The sequence below is a fragment of the Nuphar pumila genome, chromosome 12 (assembly GCF_984573655.1).
Source record: "Nuphar pumila chromosome 12, dmNupPumi1.hap1.1, whole genome shotgun sequence".
NCBI classification, from domain to species: Eukaryota; Viridiplantae; Streptophyta; class Magnoliopsida; order Nymphaeales; family Nymphaeaceae; genus Nuphar; species Nuphar pumila.
This window is the reverse complement of record NC_143260.1, coordinates 40,885,425-40,898,048: the sequence shown is the minus strand read 5'-3', so window position 1 is coordinate 40,898,048 and position 12,624 is coordinate 40,885,425. Positions and strand designations below refer to the sequence as shown.

Sequence of the window (12,624 nt, the reverse complement as noted above, 5' to 3'; positions counted from 1 at the left end):
ATGAGATCTTGCAGTATATGTGAATAAGTAAAATATTTGCAAATTTAGTGGTAAGTGGAGTTTAGAAGATAAATTTATGCGATTTTTTAAAGTATATGCAAAAAAGTAGGATATTTGTGAATTTAGTAGTAAGTTCGCAGATAAATTTATGTGATTTCTGAAAGTATATGCAAAAAAAGTAAGATATTTGTGAATTTAGTGGAAAGTAGAGTTTCACACATAAATTTATGTGATTTCGTGAAAGCATAGGATATTTACAATTTTGGTAGTTTCAGTTTCACCAAAAATTCACAAATAAATTTATGAGAGTTCATGAGTTTTGCGTAAAAAAACCTACGCTTTTTTATTTAAGTGGGAGTTGGACCTAACCGATAGATAGTACAATTTTATCACAATAAGACTTCAATTTGTAGTTGTGAAAGGTAAAAAAGTCTTAAGGATGTCGGATATTTATGATTTTGAACATTGAGAGAATATAAAAAATTATAAGTTTTTTAGAAAATCAGGTCAAATTATTAGTACGATAGTTTTCCATATTATGGAAGCAATAAACACACAATAATATTTATCTTTTGCATATCGTTCCCCTAATTTTGGAAAGAGAAGATAAAGGAGTAACAGCTACAAACATTTTTTGTTTTTAGTTTTGGGGTTTATAAGGCAATAATCCCGAAAAGGATTTTGTGCAGCATGTAGTTCCTCTTTTAAATGTGTTCATTTATTACATCTAAACAAGTGTCACTATTGGCTATACAAGGACGGCTTGAAAGTAAAAACTATGTCGTCTGGTTTAGGAACGTGCAAATATTGTATTTAATGTCCGTTCCACATCACATGTACACTTCTTGCACCAAGATTGTTCTGAATATCTTCAAACAATATATTTTTTTTAATCTCTTTTTCTTGAGGGGCTCAGACAAGGATCTGGATTTTGGTCTATGACAAAATCCAAAGTCAATCCAAATGCAGATCCAGACCCCCTTTACCACATAAAGGGAACCCAAACCTGGACCTGCATCTTACCAGTTCGAGGTTCCGACGTTTCACAGAACACTTCTTTTCCCCAAGAGTGGAGGTGAGCCAGTTCTGTTTAGGTTCTGCAAGAGTGGAGGTGAGCCAGTCCTATCAACAAGATCAAGTTCAAATTTGGACCAGATATAAGATCCGAACTGAGACCCACATGGACCATCCCTTTGGGTCTCCATCATGTCCATCACAAAATGGGCTAGGAAGCACGCAGATCGGTTACTAGAAGCTTCTAAGAACGTCGGAAGCTCATGTTAAGAAGCTCGCTGCCAAAACAAATATGTAAAATTGAACTTTCGCTGATATAAAATGCACTTTTCATGCTAAGAAAATTGGTTTTTCTTTTTAAATTGTATTTTTATTGTAAAACTTACTTATTATCCACATTTTTGTACAAGAGTTAAAGATGCATTTAAGTAAAAAAAAAAATACACAATTTCATCTCTCTTTTTATGTTATTTCTACCTCACTTCATTTATTGCTTCCTCTTATACTTCCAAGCGCTTTACGCTTCACACAACCATTTTTTCCAAACACTCATCTCGCACTTCAGCATTGCTTCTTGCAAGAGTAATCAGTGAAACGAAAAAACATTGAAAGGAAAAAATTGAAGCATACACGCAAAGGACTTTATACAAATGGAGCATTTCTAACTCTACCAAAAAGAAATTGAGTATTAATTGGCCAAACATTTCATCTTTGTACATCTCGAAAGGCTCATACTCCTGGCAGTAAATCAGGGTGGTTCTGAGTATTCTCCTTACCCAAGAAGTATATATCTTTTAGGTAGCTGCAAGCTCTATCTGCAATCTGTGGTCCAAGCTCTATCTGCACTTGCTATACAAGATTACCAACTCCATGAGATTTTGAGTGAACTACCTATCTGGACCCGCACGATCTTTCCTACGAGGTAGCTTTTGAGTTCCAGCTGCCCACAGAATTAATTAATCAGAAAGTTAAGATAATCAAGAAGTATCAAGGACTAAAAGCTGAGTTATTCCGAGTTATGATTACAATTTCGAGTTATGATTACAAAGTACAAAGACCACAGAATTGTCAAGAAAAAAAGACTCCATGCTTGAATTACAATGAGAGAGAGAGAGAGAGTTACAATCCTCAGCATCTTTTAGCTGGTAGTAGTGTGGAGCAATTTCAACCAGCCATTCAGGTTTCAGCTCAGTAACCTGCATTCATTTGGTTCCAATCAAAAGAGGGTGATATTTTTTTAACAGAAATCACTGAAGATATGCATATTCTAACGATGATGAAGTAAATACCTACCTGGCGCATGTATTCTTTAGTCGTAAGGACCAATTCGTGATAAATAACCCATCTAGGAAGAACCTGCAAGAAATCATATAAGCAAGTTTCCCTTAAAACAAAAATGAAACAAATTAAGTCGAAAAAGCAAATCCTCGAACAATATAGACTAAGCCACATCATTATACAAATGCCTAGCCAAAGGATAGAATGCAAGAGACACAATCTAAGATAATCTCAGAGCAAGATGACCCGAATTTCCAAAACTGGAGTATGCCTCAAAATATTAGCATTACTGGCCAAGATGAAGTGGATCTGAACTTCTGAAGTATACAGTCCAGGTGAAAAATTCAAGAAAAACGCATTTAGAACTAGAATGACCACTTTGACCACACTACCTACAAAAAAAAAAAGATTCAACAAACTTCCTTTTTCCATCCACAACAGCCCACCTTTTCAATCATATCTAGGATTAATTTCCGATATCTCATCCAGCCAATTGTTGTTCATTGGCAAAAACATACATTGAATTTTAACATGCTTCTGCTTGACAACCATCCCCTCCACTACAAGCTTAGCTTCCACTGATTAGAAAAAGAGGAAAAGAAAAGAGTCCAAAGCAAAAAAAATATGCAGTATCCAGTATAACAGTCACATATTCTCCTATGAGAAGTAAACTTTGGTAACTTCTCATTGATTGGCTGAAGTTTTCATTCAAAAACATTATCAAAACTTCATACTTTACTGAAAACAATAAAAAGTAGCTACTACCAGTGCACGACCAGAGGTGGGATGTAGACACGATTTGCTTCATTGATTATCAAAAGGGGAAAAGAAGAAAAAAACAGTATCCACTATAATGGTCACGTCTCCTATTGGAAGGAAACTTAGTGGCTTCTCTCATTGATTGGCTGAAGTTTCCATTCAGACTTTATTCAGACTTTGTAATTTACAGAAAACAATTAAAAGTTGCTAATACCTGTGCCAGACTTTATTGGGATGTATATGAACAATTTGTGGGTTTTTAACAGTGAGATATACACCATTCTTTCGTAGCTTTGCTGAGTTGTGGAAAAATCCTACAAACAAATGACATGAGATTCAGTGAAAGAAATATCATAGATTGTGCCATTTAAAACCGATTTTTTTATCGAATAGCACTCTAAAAAGGATTGTACCATACCTGATGTTATGGCCTTCTTTATGGGGTCAAGATCATTTGGATTAGATGTAAGTTCAATCTCTACCCTCTCTAGCAGCCCTTGCAACTGGTCTCTAGTATCTCTAGCACGTTTCATACTCTTGCACCTGATAGTGAGAAAGAAACGGTATAAATAGCAGCATTTTCTGGAACTTTATATGTTCATCCCTAACAACCAGTCCCACAAACTAGCAAAGTAGAAGTGGACCATACAAATACCTGAATATAATTCTCATACCACCACTGAGTAGAGGTGTTAGTTTACTTCCGTGAATCATAAACCTGTCACAGTAAAATATCTCACTAATAAATACACTATGACCAAAGCTTAACCAGAAAGAACAAATCCATAAAAAATCCATCAGAGAAGGCACCTTCAGCAGTGCACTGTGGTCCCCTACATTGCCTGTGTGGAAGTTCATTCTTGCATTATCAGCATGGACTTGCTTATCCTTGGGCCGGTAGAAGATAGAATTACCAACAGAGAGCATAGCAGCTATTGAAATAATCTCTTCAGAACATTTGTATTTATCATCTTAGAGAGCATAGGATCAAGAGGAAACTCTGCCATCCTCCTCCCTGTCTTTGTCAGCTCCCCTCTGCTATTAAGTGCACTAACCAGGTCATTAATACCCATTGTTTTAAGCATTAGTGCAGCGTTTGCAAGATTTGTTCTTTGTATCTCAGGTGCCGTACTGTCTTCCAAATCATGATGATAATTGTAGGCAGTGTACAAACGAAAGCATTTTCCAGGGCCAGTACGCCCAGATCTACCAGCCCTCTGCAAAGCAGACGCTTTAGAGATGGGAGTAATAAGTAACGACTCCATACCTGTTCCTGAATTGTAAGAATTCAATTTACAAAACCCAGGATCAATGACATATTTTATTCCATCAATGGTAAGTGATGTCTCTGCAATATTTGTTGCCAAGACGACCTTGCGAGTACCTTCAGGAGTTGGTTCAAAAATCTTAGCTTGGAGATCTGTTGGAAGATTGGCATAAATTGGGCATATAATTAGTTATGCAATTCTTGTTCCCAAGCCTCTTGTTCAGTGTTTCAGAATCTCTTCTATTTCTTCTTGATACCCGTAAGAAACACGGGTATATCACCTGATGACTGTGTCACATGAATTTGTAGGACAGTTACAATAGCAGCATCCAAATCATCTGCTTCTGGTGCTTTTGTATAATGTATGTCAACAGGGAAACGCCTCCCTGCTTTTGTATAATTTTTGACGTGGTTTTCACCTTAAATAATTTTAACATTTTAAGTGAGAAGGTGTGGTTGGATCTTGTTTTGGGATGTTACAGGGTTTTGGAGCTATACTCTCATATTCACTTATTGGTTTCAAAGTTGGCTTATTATGAATATTTTAATATAATTTAGTTTAGTGTGAATGATGATTCTTAAATTTACAAAATTTATTTGAATAATTGCTCGTTTGATATAATGTGGGTAGCATTCACGATTTTATGTTTTTTTTACTCTTTTTTGTTTTCTTGATAAATAGTTATTGTTTTTTAATGCTTCTTTCTCGAACTTGGTTATAGATGGCTATCGAAAGCTATCGTGCCTTGCATCAATAAATAAAAAAAATACTCTAAAAATGAAGTTATAAATCAGGAGCATTACATTATGAGCCAAAGAAGCAACACAAAACAAATACAACAAAAGTAAAGCCAACTATCACAAAAGATTAAAAAACAAAACATAAGATTGAGGACGACAAATAAAAGAAAGCAGAAGAATAGATGTCAAAGGACTGTGATAAGGAAGCTGAAATAAAAGAAATATGAGATTTAATGAGTCATTGTTGATATATAATTAGATGTTTTATAAATTTGATATTAACATTAACATATGATTAATAATGCATTTTTACTATATATTATTATTTTTATATAAAATTTATTGTAATTACAAAGTTATGCAAATTGTTACCTTGATAAAAGCAAGTTCTGCCAATCGTACACATGTTCATGTATCACATTATGTGAAGCAAGGATATTCACAAATATATGTCATAGTTCACAAACACAAGACATTTGTAAATGCATATGTTCACAAATATATGATGTGAATGTCCTAACCTTATAAAAATTGACTTCCGCATACTCGTGTGTGTCAATGTTATGAAGTTCGTACATTCTAATGTGCGAATGTGGTCAAATTAATAAGGTTAAGTCCCCAGTTTCAAATATTCTGAGGTTCACACATTTTAATATGTAAATGTTTATAGTTTCATATACTCTGGTGTGTGAATGTTGTTTAATTGTTAAGGTTAAGTCCTTAGTTGTGAATGTCTTGAAGTTTGCATACTAAGATGTGCGACACTCTGATATATGAGTGTCATCCAATTAATAAAATTAAATATTTATTTGTGAATGTCCTAAAGTTCACACACTATGATGTTCGAATGTCATGAGTTAAAGTTTATATCAAAATCTACAAATAACGCCAACAAATAATATGAGGACATTTACAAACTTCGACGTGTGAATGTTATAAACAATTTACACACCTTTATATAAACCATGACATCATTCAAATACTGTTTAAAAACATATTATTTTACATATATTCACAATAAAAAAACTTTTTACAATTTGTATATACATATATACATCCATAGTATATACATTGATATATTAACATATTAATAATATACAAAAACTTGTAAAAAAATTGTTATAATTTGTATATATATTGACTCATTCACAATATATATATATATAGGTACATTGACACATTTTAAGTACAAAATTATCTTTCAAACCGACTAGTACATCAATACTCAAATTAATATACAAACTATTACCTAAAGATAACAAAATTATATTTTTCTATCAATCAAATTAAATCAATATTCGTTACTCAAACAACACCAACATATCAAATAAGTTTTTTCTTCAACGATTCACATGACTAAAACTTGTATACAGGTGTATAAGTGAAGTTGCTCTCCATGAATCATCAACACGATCAAAGTTTTTGCACTAGTTGCACATATGATGTATGAATTGACTTCATATCAATGTGGATGAATATACATGTTTCCAAAAAATAAAGCAAAAGTATTCTCAACTGCTTGTCTAACCTATAACCAACCTTCCTTCCCATACAAACTAACTTATCCTTCATTTTATTCATTTTATTGGTCATGCTACTGTCATGTTTGTTTTTCAACCATGATAACTTAAATATTTCATTTTAAAATGCATCCATAAGTTCTTTAAATAAAACTTGATATTGGTACTTAAAATTTTTAAACCTACACTTCAAAGTGATTATCTCACGATAGAATAATTTAAACACATCAGTTGATTTAAGAGAGGATGACAAACAACCCTAAACATACCCTTAGTTGTCACCAACCATTACCCCCCACAACACCAATTTTAATCAACAATTTTATTTTAAGTTTTAAGTAGCAGATGAGAAAGCTGGCTCCGGGTGGACATGCATATGCTTCGGTCACATGTGGCATATATAAAGATCAAGACAAATAGCTATTCTAAAGCCTTGTGGCAATTAGAAAATTTGGACTACGGCTAGCCGACAAGTGACAAGCTATATTAAAGGCCTTTTTTTAAACATGTGACGGGTGTCAGGCAAAGGTTTTTTATTTTCATTTTATAATCTCTTGATTTCAATAAAATGAAGAGGCGGGCTTCCCTTTGCGTTGCATTGCATTTTGCAGCTGTACTCGTCCGGGGAAGGCGGGGGGGGAAGCGCGTCTTCTGTGCGCGAATCCTCTCTCTCTCTCTTAGGATTCATCCCATCGACGAACGATCTAGGTCTCTCTCTCTCTCTCTAGAGAAGAATTGGTTTTGGATCTGCAGGACGAAGATGACGTCTTGATTGGGGTTACGATCAGGGATTTTTTTGTGCCCTAGGGTTTCATTCATCGTGTAGGTGGTGGTGGTGGGGGAGATGGTGTTTTGATTCTTTTGAGTCTGAGGGAGTGTGGCTTCTGGTTAGTGTTGGATATGATAGGGTTTTCGATCGGATTTCAGGGAGTCTTGGTTGGGGTTTGTATGCTGCTTCAAGGAAGCGCAATTCGGTCGGGATGGTGTGGGAAGTTTCGGTTTTGATGGGGTTGGATGGTGAGTTGTTTCGGTTTTCCTGACTAGGTTGGAAATTTTTTGGGGTTTGGTTCGGTTAGAGATCTGGTGGTGTCGATGGTTTTATGTGGATAATTCATTTTGTATGGATTCCTGTGGTTTCTCTTTGGTTTTAGAATCCAGGGTTTGGAAATTGAATATGGTGTTACTCTTTTTAAGGGTCTTCGGTTCGACCAGAGAATAGTGTTTTTCCGAAGAAATTTTCTTCTTTATTGGTGGTTCATTGTTCATTTAAGATGTATGAATGAGATTGTTTCCGTACGATAGGCGCCATTTTGCTCTTTAAAAACAACTATTTTTTTCGATGATTGCCTGTTTTGACGAGAATTATAAATTTTTTCTTCTGGATTTTGCTTTCAGATTAATTCCATGGCGTCCAAACGCATCTTGAAGGAACTTAAGGACCTCCAGAAGGATCCACCAGCCTCATGCAGCGCAGGTATATGGTTTGGAGTCGTATATTATGGCAGTAAAAATTCCTGTATTGGCAAGTTGCACATCTTGTTCGAGATTCTCTTTGGATCGCCTATTGTTTTTCTTATTCTTTTCTCTGTTTGTTGAGAATATTAGTGGCAAAAGGGGTGGGGTGGGGGGGGTGGGTGGGTGGGGTGGGGGGGTTATTTCATTGTGGTTGTTTTGAGTTGCTTTGTCTCGGATACAAACCATAAGGATTGTTATGTTCCTTTGTGTCCACCATAAGGATTGTTCTGTTCCTTTGTGTCCACCAGCAGACAGAAGCTCGGATCTGAAAATTGAGTTTCTGTGCCGATAGCATGTGTTTATGGTTTTAGCGCATTAATTGTGAATGTGGAGTTAGATACTGCCCCTTCAGTTGAAGGCAGTTTGCATTATTCAGTCAGAGGCCTGTTATTGTATGTCAGCCTTTTAAATTGCCTGTTCTAGGTATTGTTTTTGGTGCTGTTGTTTGATTGTCGTTGGATTATATCGTATCAGAAAGGCTCGGGATATGGGTGTATTAATCATTTCGTAAGATAGGAGACAAAAAAGTGCTTAAATTTTGCAAAAAAATTTAAAAAACCAGAAAAAGTCTAAAATTAAGAAAAAATGTAAAACTTAGAATACAAGAAAAAATAAATTTAAGAATAAGCACAAGAATTAAAAACAATTTATTTTGTATTAAGCCTCAACCAATGTCTTCACTTGTGGAGGGGTGACAACCAATTTTCCTATAACGGTTGGGTTACATCAAGGATCTGCATTAAGTCCTTTCCTATTTGCTATAGTGATGGATGAGCTTACGAGATCAATTCAAGAAAATGTGCCATGATGTATGTTGTTTGCTGATGATATTGTTTTGATTGATGAGTCTAGAGCTGGGGTTAATGATAAGTTAAAATTATGGACACAAACATTGGAAGCAAGATGTTTTAAGTTGAGTAAGAGTAAGACAAAATATATGGAATGTCGGTTTAGTAAGCAACAAAGTAGTGATGGGAGTGTAGTGAAGCTTGGTGAGCAAGAAATACCGGTGGATGACTGTTTTAAATATTTGGGATCTATCATTCAAAAGTATGGAGAAATTGATGGAGATGTAAATCATAGGATAAAGGTTGGGTGGATGAAATGAAAAAGTGCAACTGGAGTGTTGTGCGATCGTAGAATGCCATTGCGGTTGAAGTGAAAATTTTATAGGACGACAATTAGGCTCGCTTTACTATATGGTACGGAATGTTGGGCTGCCAAGAGACATCATATTCAAAAAATGAGTGTAACTGAGATGCGTATGCTTAGATGGATGTGTGGAAATACAATAAAAGATAAGATTCGAAACAAAGAGATACATAAGAAGGCAGGCGTTGCATCCATTGTAAATAAGATGAGAGAGAATCGTTTACGGTGGTTTGAATATATTCGGCGAAGGCCTAATGATGCTCCAGTTAGAAGGATGGAGAAATGGGAAAATATATTAGTTAAAAGAGGTCGGGGTAGGCCTAAGAAGACTTGGATGGAGATGATAGGAAAGGATATGAATGCTTTGAACTTCACCGAGGACATGGCATTGAATAGAAATGATTGGAGGAGAAGGATTCACCTGGAAGACCCAGAAAGATTTTCTTTTTTGGTTCATATCGCCGACCCCAATTGTTTTGGGATGAAGGCGTAGTTGTTGTTGTTGTTGAATAAAAATGAACGTAGACTATTGACATGTCATTAAAATGAAATAAAGTTCAGTAATTTATTACATAAAGTCAATAACATAGATGATAAAACATAGTAGTATAGTTCGTTACATGACATGACTGCTGTTGAAAAGAAAAAGAGGTAGAGAGAGACGTCTTAATCATGTATTTAGGTCTAATCTCTACTTGTTTAAATAGAGATCAACCATAAGAAAGAAATTACATATAGGTCCCTCATTATTTAGAGAATACCAAAATCAGACTGAAGTAAAACTTTAATAAGAAAAACTTTAAGAGGTCGGCTTATTTTAACACTCCCCCTCAAGTTGGAGCATAAATATCAATCATGCTCAACTTGCCGCAACATTTTGAGAAACTGGATCTGGCAAGAGGCTTTGTAAAAATATCTACAACTTGATCCTCAGAGATTACATGCTTGGTAGATATATGTTCAGCTTGAACCACATCTCTTATGTAGTGGCAGTCAACTTCGATATGTTTTGTCCTCTCATGAAATACTGAATTATTTGCTATATATGTAGCCGCCTTGTTATCACACATCATCACCATAGGAGATGAAACCTTCACTTGAAGATTAGTCAACACAGTTCGAACCCACATCAATTCGGCTGCAGTTTGGGCTATAGCCTTATATTCAGATTCGACACTCGACCTAGCGACCACAGTTTGCTTCTTGCTTCTCCAAGAGACTAAGTTACCTCCCACAAATACACAGAATCCTGTGGTATATTTTCTATCCTCTACATACCCAGCATAATCAACATCAAAGTAAGCAATTACCTCCAGAGTACCCCCCTTCTTGAATAATAACCCTTTTCCAGGGGAAGATTTTAAATACCTGAGTATCATCATTGTAGCATTCTAGTGTACCTCTGTCGGTTTGTCCATGAATTGGCTAACCTTGCTTACAACCAAAGTAATATCAGGTCTAGTCACTGTCACATACAATAACTTTCCTACCAACGAGCGATAACTCCTGCTATCGACGGGTTTTGACCCCTTGTCCAATAAATGAACTTTGGGATCCATGGAAATATTTGCTGGTTTAGCTCCCAATATTCCTGTCTCTTTTAATAGATCAAGAACATACTTTCGTTGAGACAAAACCACTCCCTCACTGCTCCTGGCCACTTCTATGCCCAGAAAGTATCTAAGTGGACCAAGGTCTCTGGTAACAAAATGTTTTTGAAGATGAGCCTTTGTAGCTGCAATCACTTTCATGTTATCTCCTGTAAGGATGATGTCATCCACATATACCACCATAACGACTAGGCCTAAGTTAGTTTTCTTAATAAATAATGAGGGGTCTGACGCTGACCTATCAAAACCAAACTTTGACATTACATCAAACAACTTTTGAAACCATGCACGAGGACTTTGCTTCAACCCATATATCGCCTTTCTTAATCTGCACACCTTCTGACACTCTCCCTCAATCTCGAACGTAGGAGGTTGTTGCATGTGTACTGTTTCAATGCATTCTTCACATCTAATTGATACAAACTCCATCCATGGTGAACAATTGCCGAGAGAACAAGACAGATGGTGCCCATCCGCGTGACAAGAGAAAATGTCTCAAAGAAATCAACACCATATGTCTGAGTATAACCTTTTGCTACTAACCTGGCCTTATATCTTTGAATTGAACCATCTGAGTTGTACTTAATGATATATACCCATTTGCATCCAACGATGTCCGCATCCACTGGGGAATCAACAAGATCCCATGTCTATTGAGATAATAAAGCATCAATTTCATCTTGTATAACCTGCTTCCACCTGCTATCGAGAACGGCTGTTTGATAATTCCGAGGAATAGTTTCAGCAGATAAGGCTGAGATAAAAGCTTTCATCTGATTACCAATTTTGGCATCTGACACAAACTGCGGCATAGGATATAAGGTACATTGTCGTGTCCCCTTTCGTAGAGCTATTGGCTTGTTATCATCAACATGAATGTCATTGCTATCAGGAACACTTACCTCAGGAGAAGAAGATGATGGAGGCACTGAAGGAGGTGGAGCTTTACGCTCATACATCAATGGAGGATTGTGAAACCATGAGGTAGGTGGAGTTGGATTCGGTAATGGGGGCATCGATTTCAAAGGAAAAGGAGGAACAAGAAGAGGAAAAGAGTCATCTTGATCAGTTTGCAACTGAGCACCAATACTAGAATAATATGGAATAGACTCCAAGAAAGATACATCCACACCGACATACTCCCGACGGAAAATCAGATCATAACATCGATACCCCTTATGATTCTTTGGATAGCCTATAAACATACACTTAGTGGCTTGAGTGACTAATTTATCACGGTCAGGTCCGAGTCTGTGCACAAAACAAACGCACCCAAATACCTTGGGCGAAAGAGAGAAGAGATGTACATTAGGATATATGATTTGCAAAGAAATTTGGTCTTCCACGGATGATGAAGGCATGCAGTTGATCAAATAACATGCTGTGATAACCGCATCACCCCAATATGAAGCTGGAACGTTGGATTGAATCATAAGGGTGCGGGCTACACAAGGAGGTGACTGTATTTTCGCTCAGCCACCGCATTTTGTTGGGACTATAGGCACAAGAGGTTTGGGGTTGAATGCCATGGTCTCGATAAAATTGCAATAGTGCTTTGGTTTTAAACTCAAGGGCATTATCAGTGCGAATAATCTTGACAACAGATTCAAACTAAGTCTTTATTTCAATAACTAATGACTTGAGGATACTAAGAACTTCAGATATTTCTTTTATTAAGAACACCCAAGACAACTTAGAAAAATCATCAACAGTAACAAGGTAATAACGACATTGGGTCCTGGTAGGAATCTTACTGGGACCCCATACA

The 12,624-nt window shown here is 36.2% G+C and overlaps 1 protein-coding gene and 1 pseudogene across 1 annotated transcript in view; one reads left to right on the top strand and one right to left on the bottom strand.

The window, feature by feature from the left end:
• Positions 1 to 1,901: 1,901 nt before the first annotated feature.
• LOC149820821 (pre-mRNA-splicing factor ATP-dependent RNA helicase DEAH1-like) lies at positions 1,902 to 5,465 on the bottom strand (annotated as a pseudogene).
• A 1,692-nt stretch (positions 5,466 to 7,157) lies between these two features.
• The window catches only part of LOC149820820 (ubiquitin-conjugating enzyme E2 28-like), a 28,232-nt gene continuing 22,765 nt past the window's right edge, over positions 7,158 to 12,624 (top strand). Inside the window, exons 1-2 of the mRNA XM_089982057.1 lie at positions 7,158 to 7,287; positions 7,975 to 8,053. Coding sequence (XP_089838183.1) covers positions 7,984 to 8,053 — 70 coding nt within the window. The 5' untranslated portion in view covers positions 7,158 to 7,287; positions 7,975 to 7,983. The remainder of the gene's footprint in view (positions 7,288 to 7,974; positions 8,054 to 12,624) is intronic.